The sequence below is a fragment of the Nylanderia fulva genome, unplaced genomic scaffold, assembly GCF_048542155.1.
Source record: "Nylanderia fulva isolate GAGA-0341 unplaced genomic scaffold, ASM4854215v1 Scaffold1, whole genome shotgun sequence".
NCBI lineage: Eukaryota > Metazoa > Arthropoda > Insecta > Hymenoptera > Formicidae > Nylanderia > Nylanderia fulva.
In genome coordinates, this window is record NW_028189192.1 from 4,465,904 (window position 1) to 4,492,965 (window position 27,062).

At 40.1% G+C, this 27,062-nt stretch overlaps 2 protein-coding genes across 3 annotated transcripts in view; one reads left to right on the top strand and one right to left on the bottom strand.

Moving 5' to 3' along the window:
- The window catches only part of LOC114928406 (uncharacterized), a 35,406-nt gene extending 10,574 nt beyond the window's left edge, over nucleotides 1–24,832 (bottom strand). Inside the window, exon 1 of the mRNA XM_029299561.2 lies at nucleotides 24,608–24,832. Within this exon, the coding sequence (XP_029155394.1) occupies nucleotides 24,608–24,668 (61 nt within the window). The 5' untranslated portion in view covers nucleotides 24,669–24,832. The remainder of the gene's footprint in view (nucleotides 1–24,607) is intronic.
- Nucleotides 1–27,062, top strand: part of qin (tudor domain-containing protein qin) — a 141,387-nt gene that overhangs the window by 11,617 nt on the left and 102,708 nt on the right. The window lies entirely within an intron of this gene.

Genomic DNA, 27,062 nt, shown 5'->3' on the forward strand with positions numbered 1-27,062 from the left:
TAGCAGTTTCACAAATAATTTTTTAGCACGAAAGAATATGCCGTTTATTTACATGAGTTAGAAAGAATTTTATAATTATGAAATTTAATGAATTTTTACGTGTTTTAAATTATAATTTTTAGAGATTAGAAAATTCATCAGGATACAATAATCTTTAAATAAAAAATGGTAATTTACTATTCTTATATATAATAAAGTTTGCAGATAATTTTTTATTTAATTCTCTAAAATTACATACGAATAATTCATTTTTATCTGTGAACCACTGGCTTTCACTTAATAGGCAATATTATTTCATATTTTCAATTATACCGTAACTGATTAGAAAAATCAACGACTCGTAATATTGTTTGAGTTTATCGAAACGGAGAATCACCCATCGTATTCGCCACCACAATTATTCGGATTTTCGACCAACTCGTTCATTTGGCCGAATAATTTCAACTATTCGGTCCAAGTGTTTCATAAATTTAAATCGATTTTGTGCGTTCACAGTCTTATTGGCCGCGGATCTGATATAAAATTTCCTCTAAAATGTTTAATAATACAATAAAGCGGCGGGATACGCGAGATATAATCGCGCGGTTTTTTTAGGATTTTTTCTGATGAAATTTCTGCTTGTTTGCGAAATTTCCGTCAAGGCGATTTTCCGGACGCCTTCGTCATAATTAATACGAGTGTTTCATGGATAAATTAGCAGCATGAGTAGGTTACTGCCTAACAAACGCGAATACTAATCAGCAAGTACTGATTGTCTTTCATTGTTGTGGTCGATATAATTATTTTCTCGAGGGAGAATCTGTGCTGTGCGTGGAGAAATAGCGGGAAATAGGAACGCGGTCATTCGGATAATACCTATTTAATTAACAGTACATCATCAAGCCGAGCGTAAGTATCGCTCTCTTTCATAGGAACCAAATTAAATTTGCGGCGAAGCTCAATATAAATCGCATTAAGCTTTCGGTCGTTATTTTCCAGACGATATTTCCAATTTGTATCTACGTCCTGTTCTTTTAACCCTTCTCGATCACGTTGCTTCGACAGTTTCACTCTGTCGATCCTTTGACTCGCCGAGCAAACCATGATATACCTCTCCGTCTGTCATGCTTTGAAAGTCACCTTCATATCATGTTCACCAAAGAACTTGCGTTATATAGGACAATTTTATCACTTTGACGTTAAACGATCGTCGATCGGGACGCAAAAGTGATCTGGGAATTTAGTAACGAAAAGTTAAGATAATCGAAAGTTCGCGAAAATAGTCCGGGAGTTTTTCAATTTTGAATATTTAAGATATCTCGTTTATTATCGATACGTAGCGTAAATGTGTTCTATTTCCTTTTTTCCTCTTTTTTTTTTATTAGTCGACGACTTGTTATTTTGTTTTATCAAAAACATGAAGACATTTATTATTCTGTAAGCGTAACTTTGCGTTTCGAAGGTTTTAGAGCTGATGTGTATAGGAACATGTTTATACCCTTCGTGTATCGATATCCAACAACATTTCACCGGAAACTCCTTACACTTGAACTAACAGTTTCCTCTACGGCCCGGCACAACGTCGGACGTCATCGCCTCGGGTGTTGAAATTACAAACGCAACGACGACGGCTTGTCCGCTCTCATTACGATCTTCCAGATGACTTTCGCGCCGCGTAGGCGACTCGCTAAGTCGGATCTCTAACAACATTAACACTTGCGATGCGACCTGTTTCCGGTTACTGAACAACGGAAGCATCCGTTTCTCGACGTCGAGACTAATGTAAGCTTCTCGGAGTAAAAACTGCATTATCGGGCTGCATATAATACCTGTCGACTTGTTGTCGAGTTGTTAGACGAGAGAGAATAAGATGAACGAAATGAACACTTTGTCGACTTTGTTAGGAGAAATCGCGAGTAAACGAATAAAGTAACATACGAAAATGTGTATAGGAATGAATGTTTCATTATCGAGCATTATTTGCATAATTGAATCTTTAAACCTTTTTACTCTCAACTTTTAAATTTCATATTAGATATAATATTTTTTATACGTAGTTATTACACTCGTACGTGTATATCGGTAATTAGATCGTTAAATCATCTATATAACGATCGCTTTCAAGCATGCATAAAAAGATTTTTTTCGGACTTTATTGAATGATATTCTATTCATCGGTGAGCAGATGAAGCACGATAGAGCAACAGCCTGGGAGAGAAAATAGTGCGCGCGCGCGCGTCATGTATTTTTAAGTATTTCGCAACATTATTGTGAATTGAACGTAAAAGCCCATCGCAATTAATCTTTATTAATACGTCCGGCCGCCTCTCCCCTTTCCAGTAAATCTACTGGCGACTAAATTACATCAACGTGCATTCTCCGCACTCCTTTTCCCAGGCATGCGAGACGAAACGAGAGCTAAATTGGTCAGCGTAAATTACAAGTCTGAAAATATATACACATATATAACGGATTAATTGTCTTGATTATCCAACACATCCCTACTCGATTTATTACTGTTAAGTAATTAAAGGCAAATGCTCTCACGCTTTCGAAGTTATCGCATGTTCATTAAGTAAGAAACCGAGGCCAAACTCGTGACTTTTTTTATAGAGACAAATTTTTTAATTACACTCCGTGACAGCAAGTCCGCTACTTCGTCATTCTGCCAGAATATTTTTCGCATAATTGCCACGCGCGCGAGCGAGCTTTGTTTTCGAATTGCCCGGAAAAAGTTGATTATGCAACAAAGTTATCTCACTCGTCCAACTTTCGATATCACCGCGTGTTCACAATTGCGTTTCCATATTACTCGAATCCGAGCATCTGTCGAGTCGGCTCTCGTCGTGCGCATCTCGCGAGAGTTGACAGTCAGCTTCGATTTATTTGCTTCGCGATGAGAGACAAATGGACAACGGATACTGGAAACAGGACACGTGCTGTCGCGATCGCAAGCGTACTCCATCTCCGGACACGGTCGATATTCGTGGCAGCAATCGAAACTGAAAGCTCTTCGTAACGTGGAGTAACGAAAACTCGCGCTCGACACCTGCTCGAAATTCGATAGGAGAGCGACCGTAAGGGAATTGACTAACTTTGCAGGCTAGCTATACCTACACGTATTCCATAGTTTCGTCTCTCTCTGTTATCTTCCTCTTCCTATCAGCCTAAAGAAGTTTCTATATATGCACTGTTCGTGCCACTCCTTCCTGCGCGCATTGATTATTAATTCGAAGTCGCACGCGGGAGGGTCTCTTTTCTCTTCTCCGCGGACTCACGTCGTGTTTCATCTCTCGCTCGCGCATCTTCGATCCACCGCGTTTCCCTTATTTATCCCGCTTGCATCTCGATTACGCGCTCTCGATGCGCCGCAGTACTCGCTCCGCCTCGACGCGCTCTTGAAATCCCCAGATCGGGTATTACGCTAAGCACATTAGTCGCCCCTCGATTGTAATTATGCGAACTTTGTTCCACCGATGCTCGTACGTAGGTATCGTGGTTACGGTTGGTGTGCGTCAGAGATAAAAGGCTACGTCGGGAATAACAGACCACATAGTTAGAAAGGAAAGGAGACAGAGAAACGTGTCGCGATGATATATATATATATATAATTGTAGCGTTTTGCTACAGAATCGTAGACGATTCCTCCTGTCAACCTCCATGATCTCGAGTTATTTTACTGCGCGAGAAATAGCCCGCGGTAAATACCAAATATTCTTACGACAATATGCAAATTTGATCGATTTCCGGCATCGCAAATCCGCTGCGAGAAAACATATTGTTATGTGAAATAAAAAAAAATACCTAATTCAAATTGGATTTTATACTTTTAACATCGCAAATAGGGAAAATTTAAATATTTAACTTCATTAAATATATATTAAAATAGATATAATTATATGTAAAGGAAATAGAACATTTGTGTACTTTTAAAACTGCTATTCGAATAATAAAATAATTTTGTTTCTTCGAAAATATTTAAATTTGATTGCCAATGTTTATAATTGTATACATTATATACATTGTCTTAATATTATAATATTATAATAGAATCGTATATAGTATTAAATGCAGAGTATTCATTTGATTCAAACGTTTATAAATAATTCTGAACGTTTATTAATAAAGATTTATAATATAGTTTTGCGAAATAATTTTATTTACATCAATAGAGCTACGATTTGGAACGACTTCTAATTAAGAGCTAAAACGAAAGTATGTCACTTTGTTTTGCTCCAATTATTTTATTTTTCATTTTTAAGCTCTTGGCGTTCTTATTCAACGCCGCTTTTATACGAATTGCATCGATTCATCCACATAGAAGAGGAACAATAAATAGGAGTAGGTTTTCAATTATAAAGATGCGGTCAATGCAATAATTAGTCACATAGCGCGGCAGCATACAAATTATATGAACGCGATGACCAATTTACGAGAACCTGTCTTTAATAATTTATAATACCATTAAACGTCCCGCCTAGTCTTTGCTCTTTGCTAGGATTTCAATTAACCGCGGTATTAATTACACATAGGAATTATGTGAGTAATAATGATTTTGATTATATAATATGTTTCACGATAAAATTTGATTTGAAACCCCGTGTTTCATTGCATTATCAAATTATCCGAAATTTTGCCCGTGTGTCGATAAACGCTATTAAATTCGCAACCAATAATTCTGACAAACGGATTTGATGAGATAAATCGACAATTCTTTCGTGTCTGGATGTTGAAGAATTAATTACCTTTTTAAAGACCTAATGTATGTCTGTTTTCGCGAATTTTTAATTTTCTCTCGGAATATCTTAATTACATATATATGCGGATATTTATCTGTGCCCGGTGTTATCTCTTCTTCGTGTACTTCTTTGTCTACGAAAGTTTGCCGGCACACGTTAATCGAATAACATTCGCCCGACATGAATATAACGCGCCGCGTGTCGAGAAAGTCGAAATGCTCGCGTCGCCTCGTTACTTTATCATTTATGGGTGTAACACACAAGCTACGGAGAAAGCGACGACCAGTTTGTGTACGGTCTTGGTTCGTAGATTTTGCTGTCGGATCCCGTTGGTGGTTTTTCCAGCGGGCTGTAACTTTTCCTCCCTGAACCGTTGATCTTTACGATACTCGATTCGTCGATGACTATGAAGGCTATTCGATTATCACTTCCTCGTCGCGCGTGTGGAACTTTTTTTCTCACGATATTATATTGCGTTATATCATATTTATATGAATATGAAATAAGCGTATGATTCTCTCATATTTTTTTTTAAATCGCGGACTCTTGGATCCTTGGATTCGTAGGAAGAATTCGAAGAAATCAATCCGGAACTGAGTCGAACAATTCGAAGATTTAAATGTCGAGGCAGCGTTCGTATGAATATGAAATAAGCGCATGATTCTTTCGTATTTTTTAAAAATCGCGGACTCTTGGATCCTTGGGTTCGCAGGAAGAATTCGAAGAAATCAATCCGGAACTGACAATGAGTCGTACATTTCGAAGATTTAAATGTCGAGGTAGCCAAGAATGCAAAATTTTATTAACATACTTGTCACGATTATCTGCCTACGAGTACTTTCCACACGAACTTCACTCAGATTGCCAATTAATTATATCCATATGTACCTGTTAGGAGTCACTAATTAGCGACTAAACCTCTCCTTGTTATCCCTCAGCTCGTTATCCATTCTCCCTCGAGTTGTCGCTTCTTATTATTTTCCAGCGCCCTACTGAGTGAATTTCTCCGCTAATCTCATCCCTCCACGCAACTTTGCGTTCTCGCTTAAAAACTTGGCCAATCTCGCGGAAGGAGACGAAGAAAGAGTTCGTAGTTTATATTTGTTGAGACATTTTGCTACAATTAAAAAAAATCGCGACTCGAGAGAATGAAATCTCTCCAGAATTCCTATTTTCCAAAATTTTACGAAAATTGTATTTGCATTTTTTCTGTAGAAATATTCTTTTAAAAAAAGCTTCCTGCCCCTAATATACGGATGCGCTTTATTCTTCGATAAATCCTACCAACGCTCGTCGTCGCGGGTCGTTTGCTTTCCCGATAAATTTGATTCGCTCCCGGAAAGAGATGGTATCCGGGCGAGTGCGTTTGAAGCCTTAGTCTTGCAATGCGTGAGTCACGTAGATCGTCTGCAGATCTACGTGAGATTGCCGCCGCAATTTCTTGCGCCCCGTTGAGAATTCGTACGTTTCTCCCTCTCTCTCTCTCTCTATCTATCTATCTATCTATCTATCTATCTTTCTCTCGTTAAGAAAAAAATTTACATTTTTGTCTCCGCGTGTTCTGGCGGAAGTTATTATATGAAGTCGACGTCAATCTAAAAGTACCGGTCTGCTCGAAATGAATCGAATTGGCACGCGCAGCGCGTGTGTATGAAAATCACATAGTCTAAGCCGAACGTCGTAAAAAAAACACGTGTCTCTCTCGTCGTGCTGCATACCTATTTGAAGATCGAATGCACTAAAAAAAATTACGTTACCGCATCTCGTCTATCAACTTGACAAGCGCGCGTCTTTCGCTGAAATTAGCGTTCCTCTGCTGACACGCTCCGCGGAATATAAATACAGTCGAGACAAGGACTTTACTGTGTGTACTATATTAAATTCGTGCGTTTTCATATTTTAGATATTGTATATTTAATATTTAATTAATATTTGCATACAGGCGCTTTTATTTGCTCAATGTTTATTTCACAAATAGCGGAAGCGATACGTAATTCGAACAATTTGTCAAAGTTAATAGCGGTATCTTTATTATACGAACGATAAATATGATGCGCGGCAAACGCGGAAGAGACTGGCAATCAGTATCGGAGAAAGTCAAACGATGTGAATAATAGAAATTTCCCAGAACGAAAACTTGATACTTAACGTGTCCTGAAACTGCACACCAATCCGTCGTCTAGGTAAATATACTTCTTTCTCTTCGTGAACAAGGTTTTTGATGCGGTGAGGAAAATCCGAGGTATGGGTCGGGCCGGAAGGAAAAGTTACTTAGCGCGCTATAAAAAGCGTGAAAGATTCGCAATCTTTCCGTAAAAGATTGGAAGATCGGACAAAAAATAAAGAGAATGTCGGACTTGCGCGGAAGATTTAAAAATTCGTGGAAAGAGAAAGAGAGAGAGAAAGGATGAGCGGAAATCTTACTTGCATATCTGCTCTGAGAAAGTTGTGTGAATTCGATCAGCAAAGAGTTTATTTTGCCGATAGGCTAGGACGGGTAATTATGAACGAGAAAAATGGGAACTGTATTATCGAGTGCATGCTTAATTACCGCGAAAGTAGTTGAATAGGATCGAGAAATCTAGCGGTATTACGTAATCGAACTGAAGTGGCCGAACGTTAATTACTTAGCTCTTTCACCGCGAGATTGAAGGACTTTGCGTCTTTATAATGTGCAAGAATTTAATTGGTGTTTGATGCGCGATAATCCGAACAAAAATACGTGTTTTCTCGTTAATTTTTTATCCTTTGAATTTTTTATTCTTTTGTACCCAAGAATCAAAGATCGAAAAGATCTTGCATAATTATATAATTATGTAAATATGTATTTGTGCTATACTCGAAATAATTGGTTGCCAGTTATTTTTAAGAAATGGTATAATCAATCTTTTAAAAATTTCATTTTCTATTATTATACACTTGAGAAAAACTAAGAGTAGTAAATAAATTATATATTTTAATTGAGATTGATTATCTCGAATACTTTATTTTTGATAATTTCTTATTTTATCATATAATAATTCTTTCATAATATATATTTTTGAGGACATGCGATTTTTCTTTTAAATGATAGATTTAATTAAAAAACGCAATGGTAGTATGTTATTATATTAATCACACAAAAAAAATATCAATCTTTTTAAAATTATTATTTACCACTGGATTTTTCTAGATACTTTGTTAAAGATTACACACACTGATGCGGTTTACATCTCGGTACTTTTTTTTTGTTTTCTTTGTCGGCTCGTTATCCATGTTATTTGTATAGGGTTGCGTATAATCATACATGAAACTTTTACGAAACCGAGCCCACGGCAGAAAAGCGTAATGAAATATGAACTCAGGATCAGAGTTGATACTACGCGAGCGTTAGCAGGGGTATCATGATTCTGCTGTAATGCATTTGCGTAATTGTGAGCCACGGGGAAAAGAAAATGCGAAAAATATTAGCCGTATCACACCCCGAACTTCTCCGCGCTGGCGGATTTTATCAACGAAATGCGCGACATTGCGCCGCCGGGCTGAGAGGAACTTTCGCAATTAGCAGTATAACATCGGTAGTCGCATATAATTATATTAAAACGGTACATGACGGCAATTAATTATACCGTCGGCTTTGTATTAGGAATTTACCATAAACTAACTCAACCGACAATGAGGGGGTTTAGTTTGCAGCTTGTTTTCGTGACGCAATATGAAGACTAATCTCTATTACCTGTCGTTATTCGGACGTTCTTGAGACGTGACAATAAGTCGCAACTGACAATTCCATTTTTAATACAATGATAAATAGATAAATTATTATTTGTACTTTGCTAGAATTGCTAACATCGGCCAAAAATATTCGGAAAATCGTGTCATTTGCCCGGAAATAATTCGATACGCGAAACAAGGTGATGATTTCGTGGGACTAATTGTAAGATACCAAATAACAAGCATTAATAAAAAATTTCGTATCAAAATTATTTATATTTGAAAAAATAATTTTGAGAGAAAATTTTCTGCAATGAGGAAGAATATTCTTTCGATTATTTTTTTATTATGTAAGATATGAATTATTAATCAAAATTACGGAGAATTTACGCCTTAAAAAATATCAGCGTACAAAAAATTACACAGCAAATTATAATATAAACTTTTGCGACGTCTTGCAAACACGTCGCGAAAATTTGTTAGTTCTCGTTAACGTCAGCCTGGATTTCTCTCACGACTCGTTTACTTTTGCTCTAAATCGTATCCCTTCTTGATTTCTGCGCGAAACCTCAGTGACATTAAACGTTACTTGGAAAATATCAATTAGTTCAATGCGACGTATGAGTAAACTAACAACTGTTCTCAAAGTTAGTATTGATCAATGTAATTAAATTCATTCTAGGGTACATACACAGCACATAATGCTATTAATGAAAAAAAAACCGAGAATTTATTTAGAAAATCACAGAACTTGATATTTTGAAATTTTTAGATTAATAAATTCTTGTTTAAATTCTAAATTGTTATTTTATTTTTTAATTCTTTGATAATTTTGGAAAATTATTTGCAAAAGCTTTATGATTTTTACGAGCTATTTTATTACGAAATAAATCTTCATATCCTATGCTTGCACAAACGCAGCTCTATGATTAACACCATGACTCTTTATGATTTTTAGTTAAATATGCAAGGTTAATTGAATTCCGTTATTTAATACGTTAATTCGTTTAAAGTCCTTCGGCCGTTTTTCGGAGATATTTATTCCGTTTTTACATAAGAGGCATCAACATGGCTTTGAATGAGCAAACGAAACTGAAATTTGATCCCGGCGACTTTCTTCCGGCACGAGTTCGCGTTTCCTATCCCATCCGGGATTCACCGGCGGAAATCCACCCCTAAATCGATGCGTGGTCTCTTTTCTTTCACAATGTCCTACCTCCTACCATTCGGGAACGATCTCTTGAACGGTGCCGTAGTTTCGCACCGACGAGCGATTTGGCTCTCCTCGTGCAACAGGTAGATGTGGCTACGGGCCAGCTGCTACCCCTATTATGCATAATTGCTCGAGGGCGGAAGGAGAAGTGGAAGATCCTCCCGTGACAATCGAACATTCTGTCTCTCGTGCTTTGTTTAGTCTTTTGTGTTACCAACTTCTTCGATTTGTCGGCAGGCGAAAGCATTATCTCCGCGTGAAAGCGACATTCCACGAATTTTCAGATTTCGAGAATTCAGACTTTCAAGACTTGACACATCTGAAACTCGAAGCTTTTAAGAATATCGCTCGATTGATGTTGATATCTTCTATTTTGCTCATTATCGACGCGATATGCCTTATCTCATATTCTTTCACGCATTCTATTTGCTTCTAATTCTCTTTTTTCGTGTTCCATTTATCTTGCTTTTCACCCATTTTCTCCACCTGCCTCTCTCCCTTTACTTTTCGAAGCCGTTAAGAGGATTTCTGTACAACATGCTCTTCAATGTGACTCGTCGTCAATCAAATACGGATTCTAGTGCATTTGAGATATAATAATCCGCCAATCCGGCATCTGTGTCACGGTTGAAGCACATTGTATTAATGACGATCACGGATAGTCTATGGAAATTTTTCGCATCTATTATATTGATCTCGTCATGATTTAGTATTATATTTTTAATCGCGTAAATTATTCCCAAACATTTTTTACGAGATTTCTTCCATTCGAAGTTCTATCATGCAAAACAGCTAAACTATTCCGTAATTAAATGACAAGCACAAGAGCAATGAATTTTATGTAGAGAAATATCTAAATTGAGAAATTGGCGAATGGTAGGAATGCAAATAAACGCAAAAGTGGTTAAAGAAGATTCTGACACTTGAGCGAAAAATACAGGAGAGGAGATGGATGAAAGCAAGAAAGGTCGAAATGAAGAGGGTAGAAGCAGGGCTGACGAGAGCGATATGTATGCGATGTACACGCTCCGTCGCGATGGATTCGTATGTACCTACGTACATACATACATAGAACGATACATAGGGGAGGTAACCAACAACTTTTGCCGATATATACCTACGGATTGCAGCAGCAATTAAGTTTTACGGGCGCGCATCCCAGACGCCTGTTTCGAACGCGTTGAGTGCCAGTCGTAAAAGCCGGCTAGAACGAGGAGGGTAGCGTGGTCTGTTTATCCCTTCTGCCTTTTACAGCATGTCGGGATACATGTGGACGTCTGGGATGGATTTCGGTGCGCCGGAAATTGATGGAAATATGGATGATATTAGTCATCGACGAATAGTGATGAGCGAAATAAAATCTAATCGGGTGAGAATCTAGAGGGAATTACAAATTTTAAGAGAGATAAACAAATTTTTTTAAATCTTGTCTCTGTAAAATGAAAATATTACCTATAAGTAATTTTGAATACGTGAGATCTTTATTTAAATGTGTTGCTAAAATGATGACGATTTAAGAATACATATATGTACATGATAAATATATTATTCCGCGTACCACAATTTGAGGAAAAATATAATAGCATTCACTGGCTTTTTTTTTTTTTTATTTCTCGCCGTGCCGTACGACATTTTTATCTTCTATCCTCGTTCTATTCTCCTTGTCTCTTTCTTGCACACTCCATATATAGCGAATTGGCAGGGATGCGGAATCCGTGGTATACGTGCGTCGCCTTGCAATGCAACTTCGATGCACTCCGATATAGCGAGCGAGAAATCGGTATGTACGATACAGCTGAGAGAAGGCGTGGAGAGTCGATAATACACTCGGCAAAATACTCTCTTAGACAGAATCGTGAAAAGATATCATCTCATTCGGCGTAACTGATCCGGGGGCACTTTACAAGAGGTGAACCAAAAAAGGCAAATAAAAATTAAAATTATCGTTCAAACACTTTATTCTCATTATTCAATTTTAATCGTGTAAAAAGATGGATTTATTAACGCAGATTTTATCAGGCGCGAGAATTCGAGACGTCGTTCTCCCTCCGTTGATTCGATACAAATTGCGCGCAATTAATTCGGACGACGGCGTTTCGCAAAAACCACCGGGGTGATGAGATTTCGGCGTTGGATTCGGTGTGTGCGCTCGCACACAGTCTCTCCTTTTTCGCCGGTGTCGTCCCGGCGAAAGACAAACAACCGCGCGTCTGATCGATCCCGGCTCGACGCCGGGATTCCGAGTTAATTGCACGCTCTAATACCTGTTAATAGGACTGGCAATGGCGCTGTCAGGTATTTTGCGCTCGCGAAGTAAGCAGGGTAGTTCGCGTACGGTGGTGCATCAGACGACGATATCAGGGTGCACATACATACAAGAGAGAGAGAGAGAGAGAGAGAGAGAACAACTCGAATGAGGAAGTTAAAAGAGACAGAGAGGAGGAGATAAATACGAGAGAAGGAATGAGATAAATACGAACGCAGCGGGTGAGAAAGCAAGATAGGGGGAGAGATAGTTGATGCAGGTGTAGAGAGTTGCAATCTGTTCCCGATGGCTCCCGTACCGAGGTCTGTGGTTACCGCTTTACAGTCCCCTCGCTTGTAAACCACCCAACCCTGTCGCTTCTCACCCTCTCATCCGGTTTCGGTTCGATCCTCGCTCTCGCTTTCTCCTTTCCTTCTATTCTCGAACCTATCAACATCAGCGCAACCTCATCTGCCCGCTTGTCCGCAGGACATTAACCGGATTTAACGTTTCTGTTCATACTTGCGCACGCATCACTGCGTAATATACACGACGGACGTCGCGCTATCAACGTCGAAAAGTCGATTGAGTTCTCGCAGAATGCAAAATATGATGTAAAATGTGAAACAGATTTTTTTTGCCACCGATTTCGCGGAGAATAGCGCTTTGAACGAGCAAGAAGTCCGGAATGTTTTAATAAGAATTTTCTTATAAAATTTTTCTCTTCGAAGGAAAGGACACGTGCTGTTTGCGAATATGACGTCGTCATGTCTATAAGATAAAGTCATACTCGAATCTCATTATATCGTAATCGACGTTAACTTAATAGAGCAAGGCGAATACGGAACATGAGTTACGAAAAATAGAAATCGAGCCGACGTTAACGATATTCGACACGCTATTACGAGGCGTGTTTTTCGGTCGATTTGATCAATAAGTGTGGTTTTTTTTTTTTTTTTTTTTTTTTTTTTTTTAAGCAAGAAGATACGTGAAATGCAATGCTGATTGTAATTTCGATGCGGTTTCCGCAATTTATACCGGCGCGGAGGGCTATCCGTCGACTGTTGTCGATCGTAAAAATTACAACAGCGGGCGAAAATTTTGCGCGTCCGCATAATAACGGGTTCGCCGGATGGCTGATTGAAAAACCGATCGCGCGACGTGACATTAACGAAACGTAACACCGGTGTGTGTTTCCGCCGGGTTCAATATGATACGCGTCTACGGTTCCGCGTTTAGGGATCGTTACAGAAACGCCTCGTATATCACCGGATTACTATAATTTCGAGCAACGACGATGGACTTTTACGATCGTTTCTCGACCAAATCCCCAGCCATATGGTATCCAATCTTTTACGATCCGCGCGAATATGCGGCCGCTAGATTGGGATTGGACGAGCAAAGTGCAAGAGTTGAGCAACTCTTTCAACGAAGCGTTGCGGATTTAGGATATAAGGGAATATACGTGAATCGCGTTATAATCGTTTGGAATCTAAAACTTTTCATCTCGCAACTTTTAATTCGAAGTATCAAAAATATAAGGGAATGTACATGAAACGCGTTATAATCGTTTGAAATCTAAAACTTTTCACCTCGCAACTCTTAATTCGAGGTATCAAAATTTTATCTTATATGCGAATGCAACTGTTGTAAATTGATAGATGTAAATTAATCGTGTTCCGGAAATATTTGAGATTCAAGGGTATTATTTATTAATCATGGTCATGCATACATCAATTTATAACATTGCATTCATATGACACATACAATTTTCAATATCCCTGAATTATAAATATTATAAATATATTTTGAAATTCAAGGAAACATATCAGCACATTTATAAACATATATTAATTCAAGGTTTCAATGTTCTAATTACAAATTGAAAATATGTAAATTTGTGTAATTCCAATATATCATATTTCGTCACAATTCAAATTTTAAATTTGGATAAGATTCCAAGATCTATCATTTGCAATTCTAAAGGAGAAACGAAATCGAATCTACATTCTCTGTTTTGTCCTCGAGAAATATCGCGGTACTGAACAAATGTGATTCGTTCTTTTGCAACTTTTATACTTTTACGATATGTTTTCCAAGAGCAACAGGTATCGTACTTGTTTATACAAATTTTCCATAATGATTTGATCCTCTTATTTTCACCAAAGAATAAATCACCTCTCACCCTTTTTACATCTTTTATATTTCTTTGGCGCTTGAACTTTGTTCGTTGTCCATAACAAGTATTTTTCTCTTTAAAAGGATTGTAAAGTATAATTTAAAAAAATATATATTTCCCAAACTTTATTTCTCTATAATCGTAAACAAATCGTCAGTATCATAGTAACACATGGCGCTCTGCAATGAATGTGATAAAAATTTTTTACAATTTATTCGCTATTTTTCAATTGTCATTTCTCTCTCGCTGTCAACTTGGCACTCAGACGAATAAGAAGGCAAAAATTGTTTCTCGTCGCAATTCATCGGGCGCGAGTTTTCACCCTCTCGGGGGTTGCGGCCGATCGTAATTCGCACGGAACGAGATATCGGGGCTCTCTCGATCATCGCGGATCCATCGTCTTGCCGCCGTAAATACACGCTTGCATCGGAACGACGCCGCCTCGTTTCCGCAGCTGTTTGCCCGCTGCCGATTGGCCGGCGTCGTATATAGCGTGCGGCCTCTTCTTTACGAGCCGCGGTAAAATTTTCTACGCTACAAAGTTATGAATTCGTTGCGGCGAAAACGCCATCATCACCGTCGCTACCCGTCTCTTATTCTTTTCCCGTCCCGTTTTCTCCTCTCTCTCTCTCGCCTCGCGTCCGTTTTCCGCGACAAGGCGCCCCTGTTTGACGACTACATCGCGCTTTATGATACGCGATATCCTTTATCCGAAATATTATGCCCGAGGCTAGTTCTATCCGCGCTGCGTCAAACACAGCATATATATACATATCGGAGAAAGAGACATATTGAATCCCTAGTAAATTTTAATTTCGTCGAATGGACCGGAAGGAAGAGAAGAAAATGTGTTTGCCCCGTTAACGTTTAGCAAAGAGTTGCAGGAATTCCCGACGGATACATCGCGCCGGGGATGCTTCGTCGGTGATGAAGGATTGTACTCCGCGATATTCGAACGCGCAGAAACCAACGAAGCGAGGAGATAAAAGTGTGGATAATTATGACATACTTTATCACGACCGCGCGCGCTATTCCGCTTGGTATTTCGCGTTGTTTCGGCATGCCTGAAGTTTATTCTTGCCGGAGCACGGAAATGGCATGGACCCTCCGCATTTTGCTCTCTGCTCTATATGTTCAAACGCTTGAAAGCTCAAAATATTATTAATTTAATTATTCAGTTGCTATATCGAATTTTTAACGCGAGCTACGTGACTTTCACAAATATGGAAGGTTCTGTCTCCCCCCACGATTTTCTATATAAATTTTGCCCCGGGTGACCGAAAGGTCACGCATTTCACATTTAAATTGTACTCCGGAATAATTAATTTCGATTCAGTAGCAGTTTTAAAAAATGTACGCAAAGTGTCATCGAGCATGTATGTTTACACATTTAATTAATTCTGTTAGAAAGCCGAGACGAGCTCTTGTTGCATTCCGCACGGCGTAAAACGTATTTGAAGAGCTGTCGGGACATGTAAAAGCGCGCTTGTCCGCGATAACGAAAAAACGTATAACCCGACGATACCTAAAATCAAAACAAATATCCATCACCGGGGGAGAATTCGTTGCACTTTCACATTCGCGTAAACGACATATAGGTGCACGTACGTGAATAAAAGTGCAGAAATGTAGTAGTGTGTGAAAAAAATGACTGAACTTTTTTATTCTTTTCTCTCAGCGATGTATACGTTGATAATTATGACAAATGTTTGCTACTATGCGTACGTCGATTCTACTATAAGTCAGATGCAAACGAGTATTAATTAATATTAACGATATATCAGATAGCGCAGGAAATATTAGAAATGACTGTTGAAAGCTTGTTTGTATTTATCATCAATTTTTTTATCGATTCAATACATTTCGGTTTTATGTCTCGTTAATACTTTACGTAAATTCAAATTAACACGAGTGATTATGATTACGCAAAACATTGCGTAACTTTAATTTTTATTTCAAATTCAATTATAAATATTTTATTTATGTATATGTGTTCATGTCTCTCTCTCCTTTTTGCGTGCAAAATATCTTGATATTGATTTAACGATATAATAAATTTGTATTGATTAAAATTCTAGAAAAAGGAAGGAAGTTTTAGTCAAATTTCCCGGATTTCAGGAAATATTGTTTCACGGAAAATTGGTTTAAAAAATATTGCATTATAGAAAGTGTAAACTCCTGCTATCGTCTTTGAAAGCTATCGTGTCTAGAGCTTCATACGATGTACAAACACGCGAGACGAATTTATTCGCAATAAATGTTACCGGCCATCGCGACAGTCAGAGATGGATGCGAGATTAAATTTTCACAAACCACTATTCTCGCGGTAAAGCCGCGCTTTTTTCGCCATTTCCCGTGGCAGGAATGATTTTTTCAACATCTCGATGGCTCTTAATACGGAAGCATTTATACATACAATCGATGCTGTGGAAATCGCGCTTTTTTACGGCTAGCCAGAAGTCGCCTGACAATCGGCATTCATTATCGCTAATGAGGCTAGATCGACATTATCGCGTCTCGAGTTTCTTAAATCGCGCATTCGTGACACGTTATATACACGCGATCGAATTGAAAGGATGGTTTTATTGAACGGATGATTTTACTTTCTCTTTCTTTAAGCACGTAGAATATTCTGAGACGGAATTTCCAAATCTCCGACAGTGCTCAGTTTTAGAAATATTAGTCATTAAGTTTTCTCTTTCTTTAAGCGCTTTAATTTCTTAAATTTGAAACACTTAAATTAATTCTCGATTTTTTATAAATATTGTGTAATATATTAAGTTATATTTTTACCGTATGTATAATATATACAAGCATTGATTATTTTTATTTATTTAATATATGTATAATAAATTGTCAGAATAGTGTGGAAAGAAGAATAACGAAATTGGCGGAAAGCCAATCATCACCAAGTAAGTAAATCAATTTTGATAAAGTTATATACAGATTAATGATATATATTAGTCTGGATACCAGTATCATGCTCCTCATAAACGTCGACAAGTGACCTAGCTTTTCTCAGCAAATGACGGTTCGTAATTGCTCGTATAGCAACATGAGAGTAATACTCCAAGATACTCGCGCGTTCGTTTGTTATAATAAATATGATGTTCCTCGTCTCTTCGGGCTATAACTTCGAATGTCGAGATAGAGAAAAAAAATCGTTCTCGTGTTCGACACACGAGTGAGTTTCTAATTAACCGAGAGTTAAGTGAGTTTCCAATTAACCTGCAGAATCCGCTTGATTAATAACGATCGAACGGCGAACCATTTAATTCTGCCGATGACTGATAGGATCACTGATATTGATCATCGAACTTTCGAACGAGGATATCTCGCGTCGTAAGTGGTAAATATTTCTTTTGCATCGTAATTGAGTCTCCTTTTGAAAGCGAGAGATAAACATAGAGAAATTCAAGTCTTCGCGCCTTGAGATAAAAATAAACGCTATTATGTTTTGAAATGATTCTATTTGAGTCATCTTACAGATGTTACATGATTAATTTAATTTGCTTTGCCTGCTCGATAAATCGAAAGGAGGCAACCAGTATACAACTGACTCTTCTCTACATTCGTAAATCGGATAAGAATATTATGTCAAGTATTTAGAGATAAATTATTGAAAATGATGATTCGGATCATACATTTGCATATACAATAATAGATTACGTTCTCATTGAGAGTGATCTTTATAGCTGCGATCGGTGGACCGTTTTATCGCTGACTAATAATGCGGTAGCGTTTCCGCGAGCTCGAAAGCTCTCGATAACTATCGTTTTCCCCTTCGTTTTCTACCTTCGTGAGTATCGATCGTTCACCGCGTCCAGGAATTCCATTTATTAACGAGCGAACAACGGCCGGTCGACAAACGGACGCACGATCGGATTTCTCAATCGGCTAATGTTTCCTGCAGGAAGTTGTAAGAGAAACGTAATTTCGACGAAACAGGAATGCACGAAATTTGCATGCAGGAAAGCCGCTTTCGCGGCTCGATTCGTTCGACCGACGTGGGAATGCGAACAAAGCGGAGATTGTTTTCTCTCGGCTGTTTTGTCCGTTCAATCATCCGCGGTCTCACGACAGTCCAAAAAAAATTACGCAACGCCCGGATGTATCATCCTGCTGAATATTCGCCGATGCGAACGTAAACGCGGGCTTTTTTAAATATCCTTTGTAACGTCGACTTGATTTTAGGCGGGATTTCCGCGCAGAATTTCCAAAATCAAAGCACGTATATTTTCCGAGAGAGAAACTTTTTTTTACAAATTTTTTGCGGCGCAAAACTAGACCAGCCAATCTGTCTCTTCCAGGAGACGAGGCGTCGCCGTAATTCGATCGACGCCGGGGTTAAATTTCATTTTCGCGGTTAGTCCGCGAGTGATTAAGCCGGGCTGACGGCACTCTGTACGAGCTTATGGAACATGGAACCCGGAGATTGTTCGTTCGATTCGAGCCACGTCCATCACCGGCGTCGTCATCGAACGCCTGCGTATGTACATCACCCTTATCCTCGTTTATTCTTTGCGCGCGATTCACATTGTATTCCCGGCGCCATCCTGGATGCATCTATATAGCTGTATCGAATGCTACCTGATCATCATAAAAATTTATACGGCATCGTTCACGCTTGTAAATTGTATTATCGATTCGTCGTGCTTTTTCTCCGTCCACTTTCAACCCCCTCATCGTCGTCTTGCGATTTTCATTTTCGTCGCGTCTCGAATCGGTATAGAACCGAAAGAAAATTCTTATCAAGCGCATAGAGTTCCATTTGAAAAATAGGGCGTATGCGCAAAACTCGATTTCGTCGAGCGAACATACGTGCCGGTTTCACTTCTCGTATAGCCGTGTTCCTACAATGGTGTTATGTAAATTTCGCGCATTAACACCGTAGCGTAACACTAGCGAAATAGCGAATCGGTTTTGCATTAATTACAACGGGTGTTGGCGATTTATAGAGACGGTGGTGAAAGCAGTCTGATATATACGAGTTTATCGGTTTATATTACGGATCACTAGTATACATAAACTGAACGGAAGGGTGAGAACCCCTCGTGCGTGGAATTGCGAGAGGAGAAGGTAGAATTCGCGAGCAAAGATGATAAAAAGAGAACCGGGAGGATGAAATATAAAATGTAGGAAATGGAAATCACAACGCGCGAGCGAACGAACTTGCGCGTTATCTGGCGAAAAATGTAGACCCTGAAGGAGGCGATTCTTTTGACACACGGGGGAAGAGGCAATCGTACAAACACACTTCTCTCCGCGAACGTACGCGGGAAAAAGCGAACTTGTGTACGGATAATAATACACTCCGTGCGATTGCCACGCGAAACCTTATACGGAAACGCGAACTGTGCATGCACAGTCGATATAGAGATAGAGGATGGAAAAACTCCCACTGCGGAGTTGTGCAATTTCGATCTTCACCAAACACGCTGCTTTACACTTCCGCCGACGTATTTATATATATATGTGCGTTATTTTATTGACGCAGTTGACGGTTTTCAACGTTACTCGCTCGGAGAGTTTTCGTCCAAATTATATATAGCTCCAAGAAATACAAGGGAGCAATCGAAGAAATATACGAGGATTGTTAAAAGTCCATCTGTAACAATTAAGAGGAGAAGAAAAAAATTCCCGCCTTTCATTATAATTAATAATGTTGTCCGATTATGTGCATTGTTTCGCCTCGTTTCCCAAAGCGAGCAGCGTGTTCGGTGCGCACGGTAAGATTGATGAAGACGGAACGAACTGCTTATAAATCTTCGTGGAGGGGCAGACGAAAGGTAAGAAAGGTGGGGCATTATTGTTGTGCGCGGACGAAAGTAAAAACGCATGAAAAGTCCTCGTGCCGCGTTAACTGGAACTTCCCACGTATTCTGTAACTGTGTACACGCGTCTTGGAGACGTATATGTTTCGTTACGGACACGCGATGCGTGATTGGCATGCTTTATCGCAATACTTGAGGATATCGCGTGCTTATTTCTTTTGTCTCTCGGCGTCGTGCAAATTTCACGCGAGACGTGTCTTGCGTCGAGTTTTACAGCAAGGTTTTTTTTTTTCTTTATCTCACGCGCGTTTTTTTCCCTCCGCGTTCTGTCATTAACGTATCTCGGTTCGCGATTCTGCGAGCACAAGTAAACTTGTTACGGTCTCACGTGCGAAAACCGCGACATATCCCGATATTTCGTTACCGACTGTGAGAGAAACTCGTTGCGAACACAAATTACTACTTGTGTCGCGACCGGGATTCAACGCGCGTGCAGCCTCGGCGTCGCAATTAATAAACTTTCGTAGCGCGGATCTCTTCCGTTCGTTCCGAGCATTGCAAGCGCGGGAGAAGCGCGAGAATTATTTGTTTGACTGCTTGCGGTAAGAATTTCAGGGAAATTTTCAGCGATGCGGATCTTTTGATTGTTTCAAGTCTAAATTTATTCGATTTTCGTTCGATTTTGTAGTCATAATCCGGTAAAGCGGTCTGAGAAGGTTAGGATCTAAGGTATTAGGAATTCTATCACCTGCTAAGCTAAGAAGATCGAACAGATTCGAAAGGATTCGTGCAAAGCGGCGTTGACACACAAGAACCTAGACCCCGTAGTCCTTTGAAGTACCTCGAATATAAATGCGTTCCATACAGAATGTATCGCGCCAACTTCTCTCGTGTGTCATATGTTCCATATTTATTTTCCGTCGCGCGTATATACTGTCAAAAGGCGCACTTATGTGCATTTATGTGTCGAAGATTGAAGTTATCAATTATATAAAAAATAATTATATTCTTTGGGGAGGTGTAAGAATATTTCTTTAATCAAAGTGATTTATCTCCTCTGATTAAGTATTTTGGTGCAGCTGTAAAGCTCTAAGCTCTGTCGGTGAAAATTAGCGCGGGTTCGATTTTACACCCTCTTCCGGGATACTTGACGCGCTTCCAACACGATTGTCTCGTAGCGATACGGATTCCGGTCTGGCCCCCGAATTAACGTCGTTAAATTTTACGGTCGCCTCGTCGGCGAAAATCGATTCCGTTGTAAGAAGAAAAACGACCCGAGCTAAGCACGTAACACGATGAAATACCGTCGCGGAGTTTCACGATCGGGAGAGACGTTTGTGTATATACGCGAGGGGTGGTCGTTTCCTCTCTTCTCGTTCTCTCTCTCTCTCTCTTTCTTTTCCCTCTTTTCTTCCTTCTGCAAAAAGGGAGGAACGCGAGGAAGTGGATAGAGAGTCGAGGAGTTTTCTGAAGACCTTTGTCAGCGTTTGCTCTACGGGCGATCGTAAGAATCTTTGGCTCACGTATCGTATTTACAACTACTATCAATATCGAGCGATTTAATGGATACGCCCGAGCGCATCGATATATCGATCTGGTACCTCAGAACCGACTCTCGATATACTCGACGAGCGAAGGATTTCTGGTTTAAGCACGCTGAAAAATTCATCGTTGATCCGCCGTCGACGTCTGATTCGCTCGTAAAGGAAAACGTACATATATCGCTATACTTTAAATTCTTTAAAAGCAGCCGCGGTAATAACGAAAGGAGATTTTATTATTTGCATCTTAACCTACTTGTAAGATTTTAAATTGTAAATTATGTGAATCTTATAATTTGTCATTTGCTAATTCAAGGACGCAAGACGATTTCGTCGAGTGATCCGAAAATCTTTCTATTCCACCGTTTACATAATATCCTGTCTAGACTCTCGCATAAATATTTCAGCTACTTGTGATCTTGGGGTCAGCCACTTGCAGATTTATATCTAGCAAACTGGCCAGCTACCAAAATTAACTGTCAGAGCTAGCGTCTCCGTGTCTCTTTTACAATTTGTAGTAACTTCAAAATGCGCTGTTTGTACCGAGAACAAAAGTTATCTTTTAAATGAATTTTGGTTACGTCCAATCTCTTAAATCTTGCAACTTAACTTGTTCAACAATCACGATCAAATTAAAATTTAATTAAATCTTACGAAAAGTTACATCCGCTCGTTATATTAAACTGCGATCCAAATTCCCTTTCGTTCGCGTAGTGTTCATAATTCGCGGGATTTGCCCGACGACAATGACGTTTGTCGAACGGAAATATCACCGGCGATTGCCGGATAACGCTTTTAGCAAAAGGGATTTGGATCCAACGAAAATTGATTTCCGTTCCCAAGTTTCGCTCGCTCGCGTGCGAGTTCGAGCTGGATTACGCGCTCAGCCGATAATTAATCGCAGTATAGCGCTCAGCGACAGAGCGATTAGTATGACGCACGTAATATTCGAATCTGTCGTGTGCGCGCAACAATGCCGCGGAATTCCGACTATATTTGCCGGGATTAAGTGTCGGCTCGCTGCCAGGGAATGATAGCTGCTGCTGGGATTCCGAGCCATCCATCGGTCCGATAATGTTTGTACAGGCGCGCAACATACGGCTCTCAGCTCGCTCGCCGATTACAATCGTTGGCAAAAACGGTTTTTTTTATATATTTTTTAATTCCTTTTTTTTCTCCATTCGAGTCTCTCTCGCGCGCGAATTATACATATTCGCGAGCGGCGAATTAGTTTATATCCGCCAGAGGTTTTACTCGTGAATTCGCCAATAATCTCGTTTCGCGACGCGCGACGCCGTTCAGCCGGTCAGGGATTTTACGAGATGTCGCGCACGGAAACACTTTCCGGGGAACGCGAAATGCTAGCGTGCAAAATTGGTACGATTGTGTAAACGTTGAGAGCGAAAAGAAAAAAAATAAACAAAATTAAAAAACGCGACCGTAAGAGCCACTCGCCTTGACATCCTTCGGATACGGGAATGTGTGGCAATTTAATACCAGTAATTTAGTTCGCGTTGTTATTAGCGAGATTGCAAATGTGTCTTTGGATACTTGAGATTGTTTGTTGGCCCAAGTTTTGATCGCGCGCTTTATTACGATCTTTAAAACACGCGCAAGAGCGATTCTAGTTAATAACATCGAGCTGCAGAGCTAAAGACGAGAGATTTACAACGGCAACTTTTTCGCATTTTATATATATTTGGCAGCATTCCAATATCCTTCAAATTTTCTTTTTCTTCGCTCGCAATTGCCTTCTTCCTCCGGTCTTTCAAGTTTGCAATTCTGTGTTCAATTGTGTACGGCACACGCTGGGAGAGAAAGATTTGCGTTGGGAATTTCTTCGCGCGCGACGTGCTCTCCCATTTGCATCCGGCTTAATGACCGTCGTCGTCGTGTTGTTTCCGCGAATTCGAAATGCCACGGAACGAAGGAATAGGTGTATGTGTGTGTGTGTGTGTGTCGGGAAATAATAAAATTCGCAGGGAAAATCAGCGAGGCCTCACGTTTCGAACGTGACGTGGTCAGTCCCATCATTTTATGCAAATAAAAGCGGAGAACGCTTGATTTCCCCGTGGTGTTCCGACATCGCTGTCGCCGTCGACGACGCCCAACGTCGACGGCGGGGACGCGATGCCTGACGTCAGCCGGAGACACGGCTCCAACTTGGGGTTTGCGGTTCTCCGATCTATGGAGAAACGGGCGTATATATATATATATGTATATTATACGATATTAACCAGTTGCCCTCGATTCTCCGGGAGATTCCTCGGGAATCTTGACACGTGTCACGAGGCACGTGTTTACATCGCGATTCTATAGAATATGCACTTTACACCGCGCGATCATTTGCGTTTCGCATCGAGAGTGCATCTCGATAATGGCTGTAATGATATATAATGCGTCGGATTGATGATAGGCTAGGATTACAAGCTTTGACATTCATAGGGCCAAAATAATATGAAATTAATTATTCAATCGATATAATTGATATTATTAGTTAATGTTAATTTGAAATAATGGACATCAATAGATCACTCTCTTGACACAGTATGGTAAAAATGGTTGATGTCTCCATAGTACAAACGATTTGTTTCCGTTACATATATTTTTTGACTCACCACTTTGAGTCATTTTTAAGGCCAGATTCATTTTTTATTATATAATATAATGCAATATATAGTTTTATGTAAATAATATAGAACTTCTATTTAATATGGAAAATCAATCCGGCTTCATTTTTATTCATTTTGAAATAAAGTAGGATATGGTCATAAAAATATCTAAGAGTAGCAATTCTTAAAATGATAAAAAAATTCTTTTATGTAATGAAAACAAACGATTGGTGTTTTACGAAGGCATTCATCTATCACAATCCACTAACGGAACTCTATAATTATTTAGCCTATTGTACCGTGTAATAAATGAGCATTTAAGACTTATATTTATCATGCCTAATAGAGCTGAAATTTTTAAACGCGAACGTCTCGTATGTGCATTACATTTCACGTGGCGCACTATAATATCGGATGTTACGGCGATTACACAATTGCTATATCCGACCGTATCCGTTCTTCCTCCATCCGAGATCTGACGGCAAAGTTTCGCCGTTAAGACTTTCACGCTGGGGACTTCGGTGCGTCTATCGAAGCGTGAATTCGCCGATTGGCCCGCTCGCAACTTGCCGCAGAACAGAACTAAATCCGCCGCGTTGCAATCCGCGAGATTCTCGTATCGTCGTACTCACCTAGCGAGAGCAGCGCGATTCGGACGCGATGAGCATCGGCATCGCGGCGCGACGGACGCATCTTCTTCTTCCTCGACGATATCTCCTCCTTATGCGTATACGCGCGCGATTGTCTCTAGCGAGTAACGTAAGTATACGCGTAGAAGACAGGTGGATAAACAACACCTGGCGTGACCGACGTGCCGAAGACTACGCGGAAACTGACTCCTTTCGATGCCGCACTGTAGTATTCTCGGAGCGGAACTGAACGTACGTACGTACGTTGACTTTTGCTTTTGCCCGCCACGCTCGCCTTTCGCCGGCCTGGGAAGGAAGAAGGAGATGTAGCGCCCGCTGCACGATCACGGCCGACCGAGGATTCTCGGACGAGAGAGCCCCGACACGCTTCGGAAATGATATGCCTCGATTCCTTAATCGTTCGATATACGATGATCGAGGGAAAAGTGGTACGTGACGAATGCCTCGTCCTTACTGACATCATCTCCCACACTACATTTTAATGGACAAGATTAATGCTATATAGTTTGACGTATCGCGTTGACGTATGACTTTGACAGATATAGAGTTTTGACATATCGGGAAAACTATCGTTATCATATATGTTGTTATTAGTATATTAATCTTACTTACCTTTCGATCGTTACAGGATTATACGCTCGATCTGTTTGAGAGATTGTGTGAAATTTATTAATGATTTATCGTTAGAAAACGCGTCTCGTCAATCTTAATTGTCTGTATGCTTAAGTGAGATCGTCGTAAAACGCCGGTCTGTCGAGATGCATAAATACTGATTATTTCGCTGGGAATTGCACGCAAGAGTTTATATTCGTATATTTTATCGAGAAGAGATGGAGAATACGCGTATACAGTTAAGCAGTGTGCAAAGGAGCAAATTCCCGTGTGCTGTCTCTCGTAAAGGAACCGAGTGAAATGCAACCGAGTTTAGAGCCATTTAAATTCCGTTGTCTCCCGTTGCAAAATATTAAGATAGCGTCCAATGCATCTCGATGAGGCAGTCTGTTATTCTTCTGACAATGAACCTCGTTCCTCCATCGATTTTACCTTCATTGGGTTAATTCTCTCGCGAGCATTAAGCGCGTTACCTCGGTAAAGAGTTAGTTCGCGTATCGAAAGGAGAAATTGCATAGCGCTCATTATAATTACCGCGTAATTGTCTACTCTTCTGATTACATTAATTATTTTCCAAGGGAACTTTTTAGGCGCGTATAAGTTTGCCCTAGCTTTCCATTACAATTATTTGCGCGAGAGAAACGAAGATTCGCGATCTATGTTAAGTGAGCAGTGAAATCAAACAAGCTCTCATGATCTTTTTATCCCTAGGATTAAAAAAATAGTGGCGGAAAAATTATTCTTGTACTCGTTAAAACTTACTCTTGTATATCCAACGGGAAGAGAGCGCGATTGAGAAAGATACGAGCGCGATTTGAAAAAGATGCGAGCGAGAGTCCGTGCTCTATAAATGCGACGATTAAACTTTCCGCGTAGAAAAAAATCCCATTCTCTCTCGCGGCGGATCATTAAAACACGTGGCGGAAGGTGTCTCGTAAATAACTATTTCGCGAATGCATAGTAATGTGACAGCGATTTCCTATCAGCATGTAACCCCGGGTTGAAGAGTAGGAGGAGGATGTGTGACGGCGCGAAAATTAATCGGGAAATGGGAGAGAACCGGGGGAAAAAATGGTTCGTCGGACAATAGTTTCGCGGCAACGAGCGACAATTATTGCCGCGACTGCTGATCGACGCTATTTTTTCAGGTGCGACCGCCGGTGAAATTAAACAAAAATTTCCATCCGTAACGAAAGCGCGCCATCAAAAATCCCGGCCGGTCGCGGTCACGACAGAATTAATCGTTTCTCCCCCGAAAGAGTCAGTTACGATTCACGATTCGTGTTCACGAACGCGGAAATTGTCTCTCCGTCGCGCATAACGAGCACACGCACCCGCGAACAATTAAAGCGATCCTTATATAAGCCGTCGGAATTTCGGTGGTTTCCGCCAACGTGTCGTCGTATATCGCGAAAGTTTTGTCGCCCGCGATGCGAACGCGAGAAGAAAATACGTCGACGAAAATTTGCATTATACATCTCGCGCGAATAAAACGCAAAACTTCCCTCCTCCCTCTGGTTCGTTATAAGAAAATTTACGCGTAAACATCTGCGCGAGCGCGCGTCTTCAACGTTAACGCGTTGGAGGATTAATTACATCCGGGGCGAGCGCTAAAACGCTTGATTCCATAAAACTGGGGGTGAAGAAGAGAGGACCGTCTGATGGCGTTTCACCGGGGGTGAAACGGGTTTTTCAGGGACGATAATTGTACGCCATTAGGTAAGCGTCCTCCGACGTGCGCACAATAACACACAAGCGAGACGCGTTGACGATGTCGGCGTGAAAACGCGAGGGAGAAAGAGAGCGGTAATAGTGTACGTAGTTC